The 19,029-nt window shown below is 33.4% G+C and overlaps 1 protein-coding gene, 1 non-coding gene and 1 pseudogene across 2 annotated transcripts; 1 reads left to right on the top strand and 2 right to left on the bottom strand.

The window, feature by feature from the left end:
- Window positions 1–5,948: 5,948 nt before the first annotated feature.
- On the bottom strand, window positions 5,949–7,425 carry LOC129901218 (NAC domain-containing protein 2-like). The gene is made up of 3 exons (XM_055976345.1): window positions 7,140–7,425; window positions 6,749–7,056; window positions 5,949–6,656 (listed from the first exon to the last, which is right to left on the bottom strand). Exons 1-3 carry the CDS (start codon window positions 7,330–7,332, stop codon window positions 6,108–6,110), a joined length of 1,050 nt encoding a protein of 349 aa, XP_055832320.1. The 5' UTR covers window positions 7,333–7,425; the 3' UTR covers window positions 5,949–6,107.
- Window positions 7,426–9,251: 1,826 nt separating this feature from the next.
- On the top strand, window positions 9,252–9,323 carry TRNAD-GUC (transfer RNA aspartic acid (anticodon GUC)). Its single transcript has one exon. It is a non-coding gene; the product is annotated as a tRNA-Asp (tRNA).
- Window positions 9,324–9,663: 340 nt separating this feature from the next.
- On the bottom strand, window positions 9,664–18,415 carry LOC129900131 (uncharacterized; annotated as a pseudogene).
- Between the last annotated feature and the right edge of the window lie 614 nt (window positions 18,416–19,029).

The raw sequence follows: 19,029 nt of genomic DNA, 5'->3' as shown, positions 1-19,029 counted from the left end.
ATAACTTGTATTCAAACCAAACGATTTCTAAGTGTATCATTTAACTTGATCTTACCTGCAGGGTCGTCTCGACCAAAAGACCACTAAAGCAATCGCTTGGGGCCCCCATTTTCTCCCAAATATGTATTTATCTATCTATCTATCTATCTATCTATATCTCTCTCTCTCTCTCTCTATATATATATATATATGTATGTATATATATTGTTAAACAAATCTCATAAAATAGCCTAAAACCCCTCAATCTATACCCGAAATTCCAATTACACACTCCAACTACACGGGTGTCCTATCACCCCCATGAACATTTTTTTTTATCTATTTTATACACCCCTAAAATGTCATAACCAGTTAGGTATCTTGGGGTGTAATACACACGCACGCCACGTCAACACCACGTCATGCCACATCAGCGCCACATAATAAATAAAAAAAATTATAATTATTTTTACTACGTTTTTCTCTTTTCTTTTATTTTATATCCATTACAAAACCTCTATTATAAAAAGTCATCATCATCTCCAAATTCAACCCATAAAACTCGTGAGATTGAGGGATGATGTGTCCACCGACGGTGGCGGTGGCTGTGTCATAGTTCCGGCCACCAACGTTGTTGTCGTAACGGTGGTGAAAATAGGTGGTCCGAGTAGAAGTGGGGGTTCCATGTGAATCTATAAAGTGAAGAAAGGAGAAGGAGAGATAAATTGAAAGGTGAAACCCATTGAAGAAGAAAGGGTATAAATACATAGATGAGAGAGATATTACCGTTATAAGTCAAGTGTGATGCCATATCAGATTAAAAACAACTTCTATGCGCCTCAGACTGGTAAAAAGTGTCAACATGACACATCAGACCCTTACATAAGATGTCTAAAATGAACATTTCCTGATTTAGGTGTCTAAGTGAAAGTTGATGCCAACTTTAAGGGGTCACCGATGGGTTTCGCCTAAATTGAAAAGATGATTTTTTTAGGTTCTATTTTGAAGATACCCAATTTATGGTTAAGAAATTTAAGAATGAGACATATTTTCTGGTGCATAATCACAAGTTGAGCTTTAGAATTTAGAAATTATTAGTGAACCCAATTAGTAAAATTAATAATGCTTGCTCATCTGATTATATTACTTTTGGATCTTGATTTGTATTTTGTTTTAGAACTTTAATTGAAAAATAAAAATTAAATAGTTTAAGTGTTACAATTGATGAAGAAATTTTGCAGAGGAATGTGAAGAAGAAAAAGATGAAATGTGGGGTGGGTTTGGGGGAGGGGGGGGGATTATTTATATTTAATTAAAGAGAGGTAAAAAAAATAAGGAGAAGAGAGATTATTAAAATAAAGTTTTAATATTTAATTTTGGTGTTCACTCTCTCAAAGAGAATGAAATACACTCACTTCGCCAATAAGCATTAGGGTGAAATTAATTACAATTTTAAATAGTTCAGGGGGTTATAGGACACTCGTATAATTGGAGTGTGTAGCTAGAATTTCGGGTATAGATTGAAGGGCTATTTGGCTATTTTCTCTCTCATGTATTGATAACTTTGAAAAAAAAAATTTAGTAGAAAATATAATAATTTTTTACCTCATTTAACATAGGAATCGTTGTAATAATTGAGAAATGGAATAGTGTTTAGTTAATTGTAGCATCCTTTCTTATGTGATCGACTATCTATTTTGTTACCACATTTATATTCTGACGATTACCATGAACCAACATTATTATTCTTATATATTTTTATTTCCCTTTCACTATTTTTATTCTATTATTACTGAATATATATTCTAAAGTTTCTCAAACGGTCAAACCTTAAATATTATTCAAAATCTATTGTTGTGTGTTTATAAAAAGATCAAATTTGGTATCTCTTTTAAATTTCAAGCACTAAAACTAATCAAAATATTTTAACACCATTATATCAACATATCAAATTCAGCGCAACACTATTTTGATAATATTTATTAACTTTTTAAATTTTTGAGTCAAGTTTTATTATTCTAACTTTATATTATATATTTCTCATTGAAAATTTACATTGTTTACATTCTTACTTCATAATATTCGTGTATACCCTACCTCTCTAGAGCTCATTTATAGTATTATACTGAATATGTTATAATTATTTAATTTATATATGTCAATTAAAAAAAATTGAGGCATCTCTATGAAGTTTGACTTTAGATCCCCAAACTTGTTGAGACTGCCCTGTTTACCTGATATTTATTTGGGTGTATACAAGTATGCACTTAAACTTGTATAAAATTGAATAAACAAAAACCCATGCATCCTACATGGCAATTCGCGTCTGACATGGTATTGTATATATTACATGTATTATGCCACATAAATACATGTGTCTTGTTCAACTTTATACAAGTGTTTATTTGTGCACAACTAAAATTGAAGGACATATATATTAGTTTAAGCCAAGTTAAGAGCACATCTATATATTATGCTTAATTAAAAATTGTGTTTTATATGGAAAAATTTAAGTACTAGAGAAGATTATTGTCAACTTTTATATAGCCAACTCAATAAAGGAAGAAATACTATCTAGTAATAAGTCCTCAATAATCTCGGACGATATATTCAACTTTAAATATGTTCTAGTTTTATAATTTATTAACTTAAAATGTGTTCAAGTTTTATAAAAGGAAAAAAATTGTTTCCTCCTATGCAGACTCATTTATGAAGGTGAATTTGTCCCAACTGAGAACTCGAATATAAGATCTTTGATTAAAAATGATGAATTTGATAATTTTATTACAATCCATATTGGTAAGCTTTATAATTTATTACTTCAGTATCATAAAAAATTGCCTATCATCTCAAATAGTTATTATAAATGATAATTACCTATTATATAGCTATATATCGCGAATAAGGCTCAAACTGTAATCATCTTTGAAAATTTTTTTTAATTGTACTATCAAGTATTTCTTTTTGTGAACAGTTAAAAAAAGGCATAACAAAAAGTAAGACATTTATTCCATCCATTTCAATTTATATATCTTAATTTGACAAAGCATGAACTGAATTTATTAAACAACATATAGAGGAAGAAGGAAGGAGATTTCTTATCAAAATTTATCATATTTCTATTGACACTAGATATGGAACCCGTGCCAGCACAGGCCTTATATATGCTAGTTCCTCTGTTCCATATTATTTGTTCATTTTTTATTTTGTACGGAACTTAAGAAATTATATATAAGAAGATGATTTTACTAATTCACTCTTTAAAAAACTTGGAAATTTTACAAATATGTGAACACTTTTTCAAAAAATTAATTGTAAAGGTAATATAGAAAAAAATTAATTAATACTTTCTTGATTTAGTAAGGTGGACAACTAATATGTGACAACTATTTTTAGCATAATGATCAACTAATATGAGACCGAGAGAGTATTTTGTTGGCTCAATTAATGTGATACAAATGTAACTTCAGAAGTTATTCAAATTTTAACGGACCCAATAGCTATTACTCTCTCCATCCCTTTTTAGTTGTCATAATAAGATTTTTTGTACAACCCTTAAGAAAACATTAATAACTAAATTAATGATTTTAGATTTCCTACATCAAAATATATTTGTAAAGTTATTATTCTCTACTATTTTCACTTGTATAAATAAATATTAGTGTTTTGATTATTATTAATAAAATTAATTTTTCTCATTATGCTAATTTACTTCTTTATAAAATATCATTAGCTTCAATACTTAATTAGTATTTTTTACTTTTTTCGTCCAAAAGATAATGTTTATGATTTTATGAAAAAATTGTTATATGAATTAAAAAAAATGAAAATATCATGATTTTTAAGGAAGTACAAAAAGTTGATAATAAAAGAATATAATAGATATTTTATAGATTTAATTAGGATAAAGGAGGAGTTTGATTATTATTCAAAATTGAGGGGGGAGTTTGATTTTAAAAGCGAAATTGAGAGCAAAAATAATTTTCATCCTTTTTTTAATTTACAAAAGTTAAATTGTGAATATGGAGTTTATAAAGAGAAAGAAAAAATATATGCATGAATATGAATAAGGACGTGAGACCAAATAAAAAAAAGGACTTGGCCGGCATACTCTCTCACATCACTACTTTTGCCTCTCTAAATAGAATCATCATCTAATTTTTTAACTTTTACAAAAATACCTTCGGGCAACTATGTAATAAAGATTAAAATCAAGACAAAATTGAAACGACAATTCATGGGCGCCTATTAGAATTAAGCAAAAAGCAATCGAGTTTTGTGTCAAATGCTCAAAATATCCAACAATCATTCATGTATTGTACAACATGTCATAGCAAAATTATAATCTTATCCGAAAATGCTCTTATGTAAATAGTAGTAAAATATACTTTTTAGGCTGGATTACACCTAGTATAGACAAATAAAAGCATGTCGATGAGTACTGATACAAAATGTACGTCACAGTGAAAAAATATGAGTACATATGTATTCAATCAAATCCAGTTGTTCTAAAATTTACATAAAAACGTATGAAATCAGAAAAAGAATCAAGAAAGTACATAAAAAAAACTTTCAAATCTTATAATCTTAAATTAAAAATATGTATAATATTCTTGAATACACTGTGAATCTTATAGTCTTGAACTTTGATATTAGAATTAAAGAGTAATTCAATATTATTATAACGAATGATTGTCGTAACGAAATTTAATTATACTACTCTTGTTACTCACGAACTTCTAGTTAATTTGTACCGTTGAGAGTGCTTAATTAGTTTTGTTTGCAAAATGGCCAAGAGCTTTTCATCGGGTAAAGTAATTGGTTGTCACAATACAATTATTATTATTATTTTGGCTTTACGATCAAATCTTCTAGAGATTTTTTTATAATTTACTCATCAAAAATTTAAAAATAAGAAAAAGATCTTAACAATATATATCATATTTGTTAATTCAAGCTGTAAAGAGTTATGTTAAAAGATACATAAATTAATTGAAAACGGAATTAAGATGACAATTGAAACTAGGCAGGGAGTGATCCCTATTAATTTCATTAGGCCAGGAGTGGTGTGAATGGGGTTGCTCCTCTTTGATTAGAGATTTCGGGTTCGAGCGCTAGATATGAAATTTTTTTGACAGATATTGCTTCCACCAAATGAAGTCCTATCGGCGTGAAGAAATTACATATATGTTCATAATAATCAAGATATTAGCTGCAAGCCATTGAAGAAATCCATCAACATATATATACATCGATAGTCGGACTAAGAGTATATATACACATAATTATTATATGTACCTTCATTATCTTTTCAACTACGACCACTATGTAAATTTTATTTGCACACCCGACAAGCTAAGCTTCCCTTCAAACTAAGGTTTCACACCATCCACCTCATGGACTTATCTGGCTTAACTGTGTGTCACCAGCCCCCATTAGTTAAGAATTTATGGCCACCAAAGCTACGGATAAAAGTAATAAATCAGCCATTTTTTCGAAAGGTCTCACATCATTAATAGTATCACTATGCCTTATATATAAGAGTATCAAATGTGTAAACTTTAATTTGTTCGCATACTTAACTGCTAGCTCCCCCGAACTAAGTTTTTACACATCACTCATCACCTTATATTATAAACTTGTCTGGAGATTAATTTCGTGTCACCTCGGCCCATCAATCAAATATTTATGGTCATCATTGCTATGCATAAAAGTATTAAACCATCGGTTTCCTAAAATATGTCTCATACCACTAAGAGCACCCAACACCCACAACTAGATCTTGTTTAAGAAATTAGGACAAAACATTGTCCACATCACGTCACTGATGATGCTTCATTAATATAACCTAATTAATGCCTCCACAAATTATAGTAAGTATTAATTACTAGTAGTCATGGAATACAGAACCAACATTGGAAAGAAAAATGAGGCGAAAGTAAAACTAAGGAAAAGAAAGAAAGAAAAAAAGAAGCTTATTAGGATTAATATTCGAGAACACGTAGTTCTTACAAAAAGCAATTACTCTACAAAATTGATGACAAAGCCTAATTATGAAAAACACAACAACAGAGAACAGACTATATACATCCTCCTGGCTTCTGCAGTACTTATATACCTTTAGTTCTTCATGAATCTCCAAGTAATTTCATGTAGGCGCTGAATGACTCATCTGGCGGCGGCATGTTGAGTATGTCCCATAGATCACCACCACTAATTAGTTCTCCAAGATCAGGACTATTTTCTTGAGTTTTCACCGATGCCTGATCACTGGGATTTTGGTAAACAGTCGTCGAGGCCTGATCACTGGAACCCCCAGGCACCACAATATCATCATGAGGTGATGACGAAATAGTAGTGTTTGACGATTGGCCAATCTCGTAATTGGTTATCATATTACCCAATATTGCTGCAGCTTGTAATTCCTGACTATCACATAGATAATTCGCTGTATAATGTGGGTGATCACACGGGAATATTAGGGTTTCTGTATTGGGCTCGATTTCTCGCTCTATTGATGGTTGTGCTTCTCCATTGCTATCATTAGTCGTGACGGGATTGGGATTGGGATTGGGTCCAATCAAAGAATTTATCAACGTCTTTATCTCTTGGGTTTCTTGTCTGTTCTTATTACTTTCCGGCTTCTCATAAATTCTGCAGGCTACGACATCATTGTACTGCAAGCAACACAAATTAGTGAATCATGTGACAACAAAGAATATAAAAATGAAAGTAAGAAAAACAAATTAAATTATCAGAGGATACGTACGTGATCGTTTTGAGGTAGGGCAGATGATGTTGAGGGAGAGACCAGGTTGTTAGCAATTACAAACTCATGCATAATCCAATTTGTCTTGATATCATTTTGATCACCTGGTGCTTTAACATAGTAAACAAGTGTGTTCTTTTTACCCAAGTACAAGTTGGAGGGATCTTGAGCGAATACTTGAGTTAATTTACTTGTTGATTTCCAATGTCCTTTTTTGTCTCTTGTAACCCTAGCAGTCTTTGATCCATTCACATATTTTCGTCCTCTCTCCGTGAAGAAGTACGTATACTCCCCATTCGTATCAATTCCTGCAGTAGTAGTTAGTTAGTTGTCATTGGAAACCATTCAATACAACTATACATACACATGGAAGAAGCTCAAGTCATGATACCTGGAAGGTGATAAGGGTTACTTTCGTAGACGTCGACTTCACGTATTATTCCGGGCAGGATAAACTGTCCGGTCACATGACTAAGAAGATAATGTTGTAGTATCTCTACGTCAGTGGGACAAAACCTGAAGCCCGGTGGGATTTGTACCTTCCATTCTTCACCATGAATCCCTTCTTCTTTTTCTCTAGACATTACGTATGTTTTTTTTAATCTCTCTCCGATAAATTTGCCCTAACTAGATAGTTGGCAATTTGTAATATATATTATACTATCTTTTTTTTGGCTTAGCTTTCTATTTCTTTGATAATCTATTAGCTGGTTCTCTTTTTATAGATAGCAGGGTAAACTTTAGACAATTATGTGTTTTACTAGAATTAGAATTCCTAGTTCTGATATATTTGAGTTCTAAATTTGTCCTTGTTTTAGATGGTTTAGATAATAAATATCTTTCACCTATCCGAGAGTGATAAGGCCGGGTTATTACCACTGTAAGACTACATTTATTTTTTTTAATATACTCCTCCGTCTCAATTATTTCTTAAGGGTAAAAATACAATTTTAAAATCAAATTATTTTAATCATGGAAAAGTAACGGTTTTTTGAGATGGACTGGAAAAAGAAAAGAGAGTGAGTATATAGTAAATTTACTTAACCTTTTAAACTCTATCTCTAATTCCTCTTTTACCTTATAATAATAATAATTTTAAAAAAGAGGATGATAATCAAACGGAATTTTTAGGGCTAAATAACGACCTCAAATGTTATGGATCGATTGTAATATTTTTAAAATGAAAAGAAACTACAAAAATATTTTAGAAATCTAGTAACTTTCTGTTTCAATTTTTGAAGCAATATGTCTTTAACATTTTGAAATCCCTTGAGCTAACACTTGTAGAGATTTTCAAAATTTTAATATTGTTAGAATTATGTTCATACCTATAAATTATTTTGATAATATAATGATATTGATGAAGTAGTTTCAAATAATTGACCAAGACATTGTAAAAGTGATATGAGAAATAAAAGAAATCATTGAAACAACAATTTACTAGTTAAATAAAATTTTAATAATTATAGTCAAATTAGTCACCCCTAAAAAGGAAATGAAGCTCTGAAGTTAAAAAAAAATAAAGTTAAAGAAGTGAAAAGGGGAGGTATATATTTCCAATTTTTATGAAATCTACTATTGGCACAAATAGGATGATTATTTGGGGCCATAATTCATATTTTGTCAGGTGGGGTATAATATTATTCGTATAATCATTATTGATTTATCTATTTTATTAAATTATTTATAAAACTTTATCAAATTGACAAAATCTTGCCTTAATTTATAAATCATGAGGAGTGGGGCGTAACTTTTGGCACTATATATCTTTATTTTGGCTAGGAAGGCCGACGATTATATAAGCTAAAAGACTATGATTATATTAAGATTGGCTGGAAGCAATTTGCTTTCGAGTTTTTTCAATTAACAAAAATCATGTCTTATTTACAAACTATAATGAATGAGGCAAAACTTTTGGTGCGATCTTCATTTTATCAATTTTATTTAATTGTTCACAAGTCTTGTCGGATTGACCAAAAGTTATGTTGGGCAGATCATAACTTTGGTACTGTATATTTTCTTTCTACGAACCCATTTCGTTAAATTGTTCACAAATCTTATCACATTGAAAAATCTTACGTTATATTCCAAATTATAATATACCGCATGACTGAAAGTATCTATTATCTTCATTTTACTTATCTTGTTTAGTTGTTCACAAACTTTATTAGATCAACAAATTAATCATGCATGTGTTAAAAAAAAGAAAAAATTCGTGCATGTGTTGTTAAGTTGATCACAGACTTTGTTAGACTAGCAAGACTTGATACTATATATCTTCATTTATTTATCTTGTTAAATTAGCAAATCTTACCTGTATTACTTCTGAAATTGGTTTAGAAGATTTAGCAAACCTTCTTTTTTTTTTCTTTTGCCTTGTAAGGCATTATTAAACACTATCATCCCAAATTATTCGTACAGTGTCAGCAAAATTGCTTTAAATATTGATATGCAGTATATATTAATGTGTTATTAACTAAATAAGAAATCACCAACAAACAAAGTCGTTGTAGTATAGTGGTAAGTATTCCCGCCTGTCACGCGGGTGACCCGGGTTCGATCCCCGGCAACGGCGTAGCCTTTTTTTTTTGCTTCTTACATTTTTCAACAACTATCAACACTGAAATACTGAATTACTGATCAAGAAAAAATTAGTTTTGAAATTATTTTGATATATACTAGGGAAAAGAAACTGAAATAACACTGCATATCTGGACAATTCCGATTCAGAAGCATGCAATCTCTCGTTAGCTTAAATGAAATCCCACGTATAGTCACTTAGACCATAGATATCTTATTCAGTGATTGAATGGCAGGGATGATGCTTTCACACAGAATAAACAAATTATCCAGTTATGATGTTTTGATGCTCCTACCACCTAAAATGAACATATCATGTTCATTATTTGGGATGCTCAAAACTCCCTTTCTGGAAAGAGAATCGGAGCCACTTGAGGCCAGATAAACAAAGCAGCAGTCGCCCAACCGGTCACAATTCTGACCCAAACAGATGGCCATTCAACATCAACCAATTTCCCGCTCTCTCCCACAGAGGTAGACCAACCTGTAAGAAGCATCGCTGAATACATACTAGCAAGAGAGAAGATAATGTGGAAGAAAGAATAGGAGTACGCCACTGTCTGAGCTGTCTCCTTTTCTTCCTCCTGATCAGCCTTGTCCAATGGTAGCAAAGGTTTCCCAGAACCTTCAACCAAAAAAAAAACACAACTTTTTAGAAGTCTCTGGTAATTATGGCACCATGTGTTTCGATCAGCTGAGGTGTAACAGGAGAAAAGCAGCCCAACAGTGGAAATAGTACTGGAGATCTAGCGGTAATATGAGTTGACAGATGACTGTGCGCTCTGCCTAATCAAGTTCAAGGTAGAGCTGCTATGCCTATACAATTAAATTATACACCTATTATTTGCTTTAGATTGATTGATTACTAAACTAGCAGAATAAATCCAAGTTAACTCACTTAGCAGGAGCAGGATCACTAACTGAATGAAATCTAGAACAAGTAACGAACAACCAAGAAATAGAATCACACTGGAATGGACAAAACTAGTTTAATATACTAAAAACAATTAAATGGTTCACCTAGAGTGTCTTTCTATTGAATGGCAGCTGATGTGCTGTGATCCACACAAATGTTAATAACATCATAAGGTCTTGCAGGCAAATTTAGCGGAACAAAAGGCACAATTCTACCAAGTGTGAAAAAAAAAAACATAAAGTTTTACACTTTGTAACACTCCAGAAATACGAAATCTAATCTGCACGTGGTGAGCTCAGAGGGGAAAGTAGAGTTGTAGAAGATCCAGCACGAACAGCAGAGTAGACAACAGAGAGTACTGTTGTAAGCAGTCCAACTGTAAGTGTACCAGTGGAAACAGCTTTGGAATGATGTAGACCGTTGCATTCGTAATCCCTAGGCTCACTTGCAAGTGCACTGTAGCAGAGGTACGTACAGTCCAAGGATAAAACTGACGCTGGAAATATGCTTCCATTCACCTGCATATGTAGGAAAAAAAATTGTGAGAAGAATTTCACCAGCTATGATTTCTCTTAATAGTTTTACATATGTGTGCACTGAGAACAATTTGATGCCAATGAACAAGAAGATTTAGTGAAAATCTCCTATAATACAAATTCAAATAAAAGCATTGATCTCTCTATGAGTGAGAAAGAGACCCCTAGTCTTGGTAGATCATTGTGCAGCAAGCTATAATTTCCAAATAAGCGGGTTGTGACCACATATCAATGCAATGCTAAGATGGTCCAAGGCTGCCACACTTTGATTAATTTGCCACCAAAGTACTAGTAAAGAATCAATGTTTTCTTCGGAAGGTATTTTCCTTGAAAAATATTAAGGCTTTCATGATGATCTTTTTGTAAAGATATGACACCTTTACTTAACTCAACCCCAAAAGCTAGCTCATGAGGGGAGAATTGCCCAAGTCCATACAAGGAGGCCATCGGTCAATTCTCCAACAATGTGGACTTTTTATCCACTCTAACACCCCCTTCACGCCCAGACCCAATTGGAGCGTGGACCGGGAGCCTAAACGAGGATGGACCTGACAATGATACCATGTAAAGATATGACACCTGAGCCTAACTCAACCCCAAAAGCTAGCTCATGAGGGGAGGATTTTTCAAGTCTATATAAGGAGACCACCAGTCAATTCTCCAACAATGTGAGACTTTTTATCCTCTCTAAAAAACTAGTATGAGTTTATTGTTAATATAACTAGTATGGGTCTTTATTGTTGTTTATCTAGTATGAGTTTTATTGTTATTTTAACTAGTATGGGCTTTTATTGTTGTTTATCTTTTATATTTATATATATAGACGTGAAGATTGTAGAGGGTAAATCATCAAAGAAAAAAATCAAAAAAAAATCTGTCTTCATTTTTATACTTTCTTCATGGTATCAGAGCAGCAGTAAGATCCAAATCTTTTCTTTATTTTTGTCCTTTCAATCCAAATGAAAAACACATCACAATCATCTGAGGGAAACTCTTCTTCATCTGCAGTAATGGATTCTAGCAGTCCATATTATCTTCATCCCTCAGATTCTCCAGGAATGAATCTTGTAAATTTCATTTTCGATGGAACTGGTTTTGCTACGTGGAAAAGGTCCATCATTATTTCTCTATCAGCTAAGAACAAGATGAGTTTTATTGATGGTTCTATCGAAATACCATCTGCTGATACACCTGAGTTCAAGTTTTGGACTAGGTGCAATAACATGGTGATTTCTTGATTACTTAACTCTCTTTCAAAAGAAATTGCAGGGAGTGTGATATACTCTAAATATGCTAAAGATCTCTAGACTGATCTTCATGACAGGTTTGGTAAGTCCAATGGAGCTCAACTCTATCACCTTCAAAAAGGTCTCACAGATCTGATGCAAGGAACAACTGTTGTAGCAGGATATTTCACAAGAATCAAGAGGATTTGGGATGAGCTGGATGCTCTTTCCAGCGGAGAAATATGTTCTTGAAACTGCACCTATGGAGGAAAGAAGAAAATAGTCAAATCCAAGCAGGACGAAAGATTGATCCAATTTCTAATGGGACTTAATGATGTTTATGTAGCAGTAAGAAGCAACATACTCATGATGTCACCTCTCCCAAATGTGAATCATGCATACTCTCTCCTCATTCAAGATGAGAAACAGAGAGAGGCATATGTTAATCCTAACTTTTCAGGTGACACATCTTCATTTGTTGCAACACATCAGAATTTCTCAGGTCAGAGGTACAACAATACTAATTTTAGAGCAAGAAAGAACAACAACAATAACTACAACAACAATCTGTATTGCATAAATTATAAGAAATCAGGGCACTCAATTGCAAAATGCTACAAAATAATAGGTTATCCACCTGATTTTAAGTTCACCAAGGGGTCAAAATCACAACCAAACAACAAAGGGAACTCTATGGCTAATGAAGTGACAACAGTTGGATACTCAGGTTACGCAACAAATGGAAAACAAGCAAATGGATCTGTTGCTCAGGAGAACTATGATGGTTTGGAAGAAAAGTTTCAGATCAATGCACAGATTGGAGATATGCCATTTGCAGGAAGTGGGGTTTCAGCTAACATGGTGCACTGCTTTTCTGGTAACACTTTCAGTGATCCAAGACTATATCAAACTCATGCTAACTCTAGCTACTAGATATTAGATTCAGGAGCGTCTGCTCATATGTCTTTTGACCCTACTTTCTTTACTACTCTTACACTTTTGTCTTCTCCTATTTATGTCAAGCTCCCAAATTCTTTCAGGGTAAGGGTGACACATGGAGGAACTGTCACTGTCCCTCATAATTTGCTACTAAAGAATGTTTTTCTTGTCCCTTTTTTTAAAATTAATTTGATATCAGTTCATCAATTCTGCAAACAATTCTATTGCACACTAAATTTTTCTTCCATTTGTTGTGTTATGCAGGGCCATTCAATGAGGACCCCTCTGGTTATTGGTGAAGCAAAGGTTGAGATCTATATCATGAACACTACTTCAGGTCTACAAAGTCTTGTCAAGTCTAGTTCTAAATCTGATGTTTTACTCTCCAGTTGTAGTTCTTTTCCCAGCTCTTTTTCTATTCCAGTAAACAATAGGGATGATGTAAAATTATGGCACATTAGATTGGGCCACATGCCTTTTGATTCATTAAAAAACATCAGTTCCTCTTCTTCTTTTTCTCATTTTGATCACAAATGTGATATATGCCTTGTTTCTAGACAAGCTAAACTGCCATTCCCTTCTAGTTGCATCAAAACTAAGGCAATTTTTGAGTTAATTCATGTGGACACTTGGGGACCCTATAAATCATTTACCTACAATGGATACAAGTATTTTCTTACTATTGTAGATGATTTTAGTAGAGCAACTTGGACTTACCTCTTGAGTACTAAAAGCAATGTTTTTCCTACACTAAAGAACTACCTAACTTACACTGAAAGACAATTTGGGACTAAGATAAAAATGATAAGGTCAGATAATGCTCTTGAGTTAGGCAGTGGAGTGATTCTTTCAGAATATTTTCTCTCAAGAAGAATCATCCACCAAACTTCTTGCACTGCCTCTCCACAACAGAATGGAGTTGTGGAAAGGAAACACAGACGCCTTTTGGAGACTTCTAGAGCTTTATTACACCAATCTAAAGTGCCTATTTGCTACTGGTGTGATTGTTTATTGACCGCAACTTTTCTAATAAATAGGTTTCTCTCATCTGTGCTCAAAGAAAAAACACCTTTTGAATTGATTTTTGGAACTTCTCCTTCATACAAGTTTTTGAGAAGTTTTGGATGTTTATGTTTTGTTTCAAACCCTTCACATAACAGACCCAAATTTTCTCCTAGGGCAGTCCCTTGTATATTTTTTGGATATCCTGTAGGGAAGAAAGGGTATAAAGTCATGAAAATGAATTTTAAGAAAATCATCGTTTCAAGGGATGTAGTTTTTCATGAAACTACATTTCCTTTTCACACTCAAACTCCTTCTCCTCCTATTTTCACTACAACCACAGCTGATTCAGGACTATTTATTTCTTCTTCTCATACCCTATCTCCATTGGTTTCTACCCCTGATGAATCTGATTCCTTAGGGTCCATTCCTAGTGATTCTAGCTCACTTCCTTCATCTAGCTCATCTATTGATGTTCCTCCACCTTTCCTAAGTCTATCTTCCTCATTTAATAGTCTTCCAACTCATGATGTGGATCCCGTCTCTGTTGCACCTGAAAGAAGATCAGAGAGGGTTCCTAAAAGGCCTGTGTATCTAGATGAGTATGTTTGCAACTCAGTTTATCTCACTGATCTTTCTACTTCATGTTTTACTGATCCTATTGATCCTCCTATTTTCTCCTTTGCTGCTTTATCTATCTCTAATCAGCAGGTCTTGAATGCAATTTCAAGTATAAGTGAGCCAAAGAATTATTCCCAGGCAACTATGGATCCTGGTTGGTTAAAAGCTATGGACACTGAATTTGAGGCATTAAATTCCAACAACACTTGAGAAATTGTGAGTCTACCTCCAAATAAGAAAGCTTTACCCTGTAAATGGATTTACAAAGTAAAGCACAAAGCAGATGGATCTATAGAGAGATTAAAGGCAAGATTGGTGGTAAGGGAAGACATCCAAAAAGAAGGCATCGACTTCAATGAAACGTATTCTCCTGTTGTCAAAATGACAACAATAAGATGCTTACTTGCAGTAGCAGTCAAGAGAGGTTGAATATATCTCAACTAGATGTCAATAATGCCTTCTTGCATGGTGAATTGCAAGAAGAGGTGCATATGAAATTTCCTCCGAGTATGAAATCTTCTAATCCTAACTTAGTTTGCAAACTAAATAAATCTTTGTATGGATTAAGACAAGCCTCAAGACAATGGTATGCAAAATTAGGGACTGCTCTTAATTTCAAAGGCTATGTTTCATCTCTAAATGATAGCTCTTTATTCTACAAGCATTCAGGTCACTCAGTTTCTTTAGTTGCAGTCTATGTTGACAATATAATTATTATTGGGAATGATTCTACAGAGTTGTCTAACCTCAAGCAATTTTTGGACACTGAATTTAAGATAAAAGACCTAGGAAGCTTACATTATTTCCTTGGATTGGAGGTGGTATGATAAGACCATGGTCTGATAGTGAATCAGAGGAAATTCACTCTTGAACTTCTGTCTGTGTACAACTGTGATGACTTAGCTGAAGTACATTTTCCACTTGATCCTTCGCAAAAACTCTCTGCTGATGAAGGGACACCACTCACAGATCCTTTTTTCTATCAAAGATTGATCGAAAAACTCAACTATTTAACTCACACTCGTCCAGATTTAGCCTTTGCGGTTCAGCATTTGTCACACTATATGCAGTCCCCAAGGTTACCTCATTACTATGCTGCAATTCGTGTTCTTCGATATCTTCGAAAATCTCCAGGTCAAGAATTGTTCTTCAGTAGCAATCCTTTTTTTCCATTCTTGCTTTCTGCTATGCTGATTGGGCCTCATGTTTGGATACAAGAAGATCTGTCAGCGGGTATTTTATAAGCATGGGTGGCTCTCTGATTTCTTGGAAATCCAAGAAACAAATTTCAGTATCACTTTCATCTGCGGAAGCAGAATATAGATCAATGCGACGAGTTATTGTTGAAGTCACATGGTTGAATCGTCTTCTTCGAGATCTATCAGCTCCGCCTAAGCTACCAATCCCGGTCCATTCCGATAGTCAATCGGCACTCCACATTGCTAGAAACCCTGTGTTTCATGAACGCACAAAGCACGTCAAACTTGACTGCCACTTTGTGCACCAACAGTTCACCGCATGTCTCATTTCTCTAAATTTCGTTCCATTTGCATCTCAAGTTGCAGATATCTTCACAAAGCCTTTATCCTCAGCTCACAATACCATTCTTCACAAGTTGAGGGTTAATTCTCTCCCCTCCAACTTGAGGGGGGATGTTGGAATAAAGAGAAGAGAAGACAAAAAGAAGCAACTTGCTGAAAATTATACAAACTAGTATGAGTTTATTGTTAATATAACTAGTATGGGTCTTTATTGTTGTTTATCTAGTATGAGTTTTATTGTTATTTTAACTAGTATGGGCTTTTATTGTTGTTTATCTTTTATATTTGTATATATAGACGTGAAGATTGTAGAGGGTAAATCATCAAAGAAAAAATTCAAAAAAAAATCTGTCTTCATTTTTATACTTTCTTCAACATGTCATCTACAATTCAACTAACCAGAACTGCTCATCGTATCTGACCCACTTGTCATTCCAACTATTCACAAAATCCAACAAGAGTACAACTTGCACAAGGAGAAATAGCCCAGAACCGAACTTCGAAATCGTCTCTGTATACACAAACAACGTTCAGGTACAAATACAGTTTACTACTCTGCGAACAATGATTCAAACACATTTTAAAAAAGGATTCTTGTGAATGGATATACTAGTCTATGTATCATATCATATCAACTCATTGAACATAGCGCTTAGACCAGATAAACTAGTTACCCAAGCACAAAAAGAACAACTAATTCAGCTAACAGAGTACAACTACAAATATGCTCCAAATAAAGGGATGACACTGGAACAGATATAAAGAATGGTAGCACATTTGTGATCCAAATCAAAGGGACAAAGTCGTGGAGCCAGATTCCTCCAAGGCACAAAGCATGAAGACAAGATTCAAGGTTTACTTTGTAGGTCATACACACACAATTATATGGTTCTTTTCTTCTTTCTATATTGTTATGGAGACACAAATATGGAAGTAAAGAAACTGCGCAAATACCTTAGGAAGGATATTGCTTACCATAGAAGCTGATGATCCCATTTGGAAGGAAAAACATAAATATTACCAAGATACTCCAGCAAATAATTTTCATCATCCAACCATCATGGTGCACGCCATCACGTGGTTCTTTCTGGCTCTTTACACCAATCATCAAGATTGCCAAAATAGTGAAAAAGAGAAAGTTCCCCAGGCTAACTCGCAGTACAGGATCTGTTTCAAACCACTCTCTGCTTGGTGTTGTGTGAAAGCTATCAATCTCTGAAATAAAATTGATATGTCAAGCCATCTTACGAGTAAAAATGTACCTCTTCATTAAAGAAAAGTTAGTAGCGAGATCAAGGTGAAGGTTCTGCACAATCATCTTGATTCGATTTGTAAGAGAATAACATAAAGGGCTGTTATTCTTTTGCTATTAAACCAAAGCCCTAGGGGCAAGTATTTCAGCTTTATCAAAACTTATAATTGAAGATTCCAATTACAGGGCTGCTCAGAAGAGCGAACCCAGAAAAACAACAAAATAAAAACAATGCAGGGAAAATAATTTTCAATAAGCAACGGAAACCGAAAAGATAAAGAATAAAAGGCAAATTAATAAGCCAAATCTAATACTTCTTGCAATCATCCTGATTCTATATTGGACTATGTATTTAAGAAAATAATGAACGTTTCAGAGTGAATTCACTTGGCTGAAAGGGAAAACATAGAGAAATCAAAAGATATATAGAAATCCTTGTCAAGGCTTTTCATCACTAAAATCCAACAAACATAACTGAAAGTCTAACAAAGGCAAACCCAGATAGCAAGGAAAATAACGATCGATAAACAAGTGCAATCAAAGGAGATTTAGAAATCCTTGACAGTAAAAAAAAAAAAAATCTTACATGGGATTTTCTCCATGAGAGGAGCTGCAACCTCTCTAAGAATCCATGACACAATGAGTGAGAGAGAAAAAAGACCACAGTATGCAATTCTAGCTGAACGCCGGGTGATCCCTAACACCACCGTCCGGCAAGCGTCACAAGCGCACGCCGCACAGCATGAAGCTGCCCACATCCTTAATTGAGTCCCACCTCAATTGCTAACTCGAACTCTAAATTCCAAAAATTAAACCTTTAGCTCACTTTTGACTCCCCTTCAATAAAAATAAATCAAAAATTGAAAACATATAGATGGCCAGCCAATTGCAATGCAGAAAGAGAATGAGGATGATCTGTGATTACCAAAATAGAAAACTCCCTCTTTGAATCAGCGAGACAGGTGACAAAACTTGTCAGAATCCATGCATACACAGGAAAAATATTCTTATTTGCTGTTCTTTCTCACAGAAGATTATTGTTTTTGTTTTTTTTTGGGTTAAGAAAAATAATAAATATGGCATATGATCGACCATATTAAATACTAAGATATATAATATAATAATTTATGTTGTGTTATTTTTATGAAATAGAATGTGAAATATATGTATATATGAAATAAATATATATTAGCAATGTAAAATTAAATTACTTTGTCCATTCTAATTTTATGTGATACTTTTCGTTTTTTCAAAATTCAATTTGACTAATTTTTGAAGTTAAAATTTAGGCATTATAAGAAAATATATCTTTTAATTTGGTCTTAACTGACATTTATGTCATTCAATTTTAGGTGTGCAAAAATTACTTAAACTTGTATAGAGTTGAACAAATAGACATACGCATCATAGTGACATAATACAAATTAGACGCAACGTAGGATGTCATAGGACGTGAATTGCCATTAGAATGTCAAGTAGGTTGTGTGTCTGCTTGTTCAACTTTATACAAATTTAAGTGTTTACTTGTGCACACTCAAATAGGAGGCATAAATATCAGACGAGGCCAAGTTAAAAGATATATTATGCCTAAAATTTAATTAGATTAATTAACTCAATATTTAAAATTAAAATTTACATATGCAAAAATTGTATAATGAATTACAATTT

Source organism: Solanum dulcamara, chromosome 8, assembly GCF_947179165.1.
Source record: "Solanum dulcamara chromosome 8, daSolDulc1.2, whole genome shotgun sequence".
In the NCBI taxonomy this organism is placed as follows: domain Eukaryota; kingdom Viridiplantae; phylum Streptophyta; class Magnoliopsida; order Solanales; family Solanaceae; genus Solanum; species Solanum dulcamara.
This window is presented reverse-complemented; position numbering and strand designations above follow the sequence as displayed.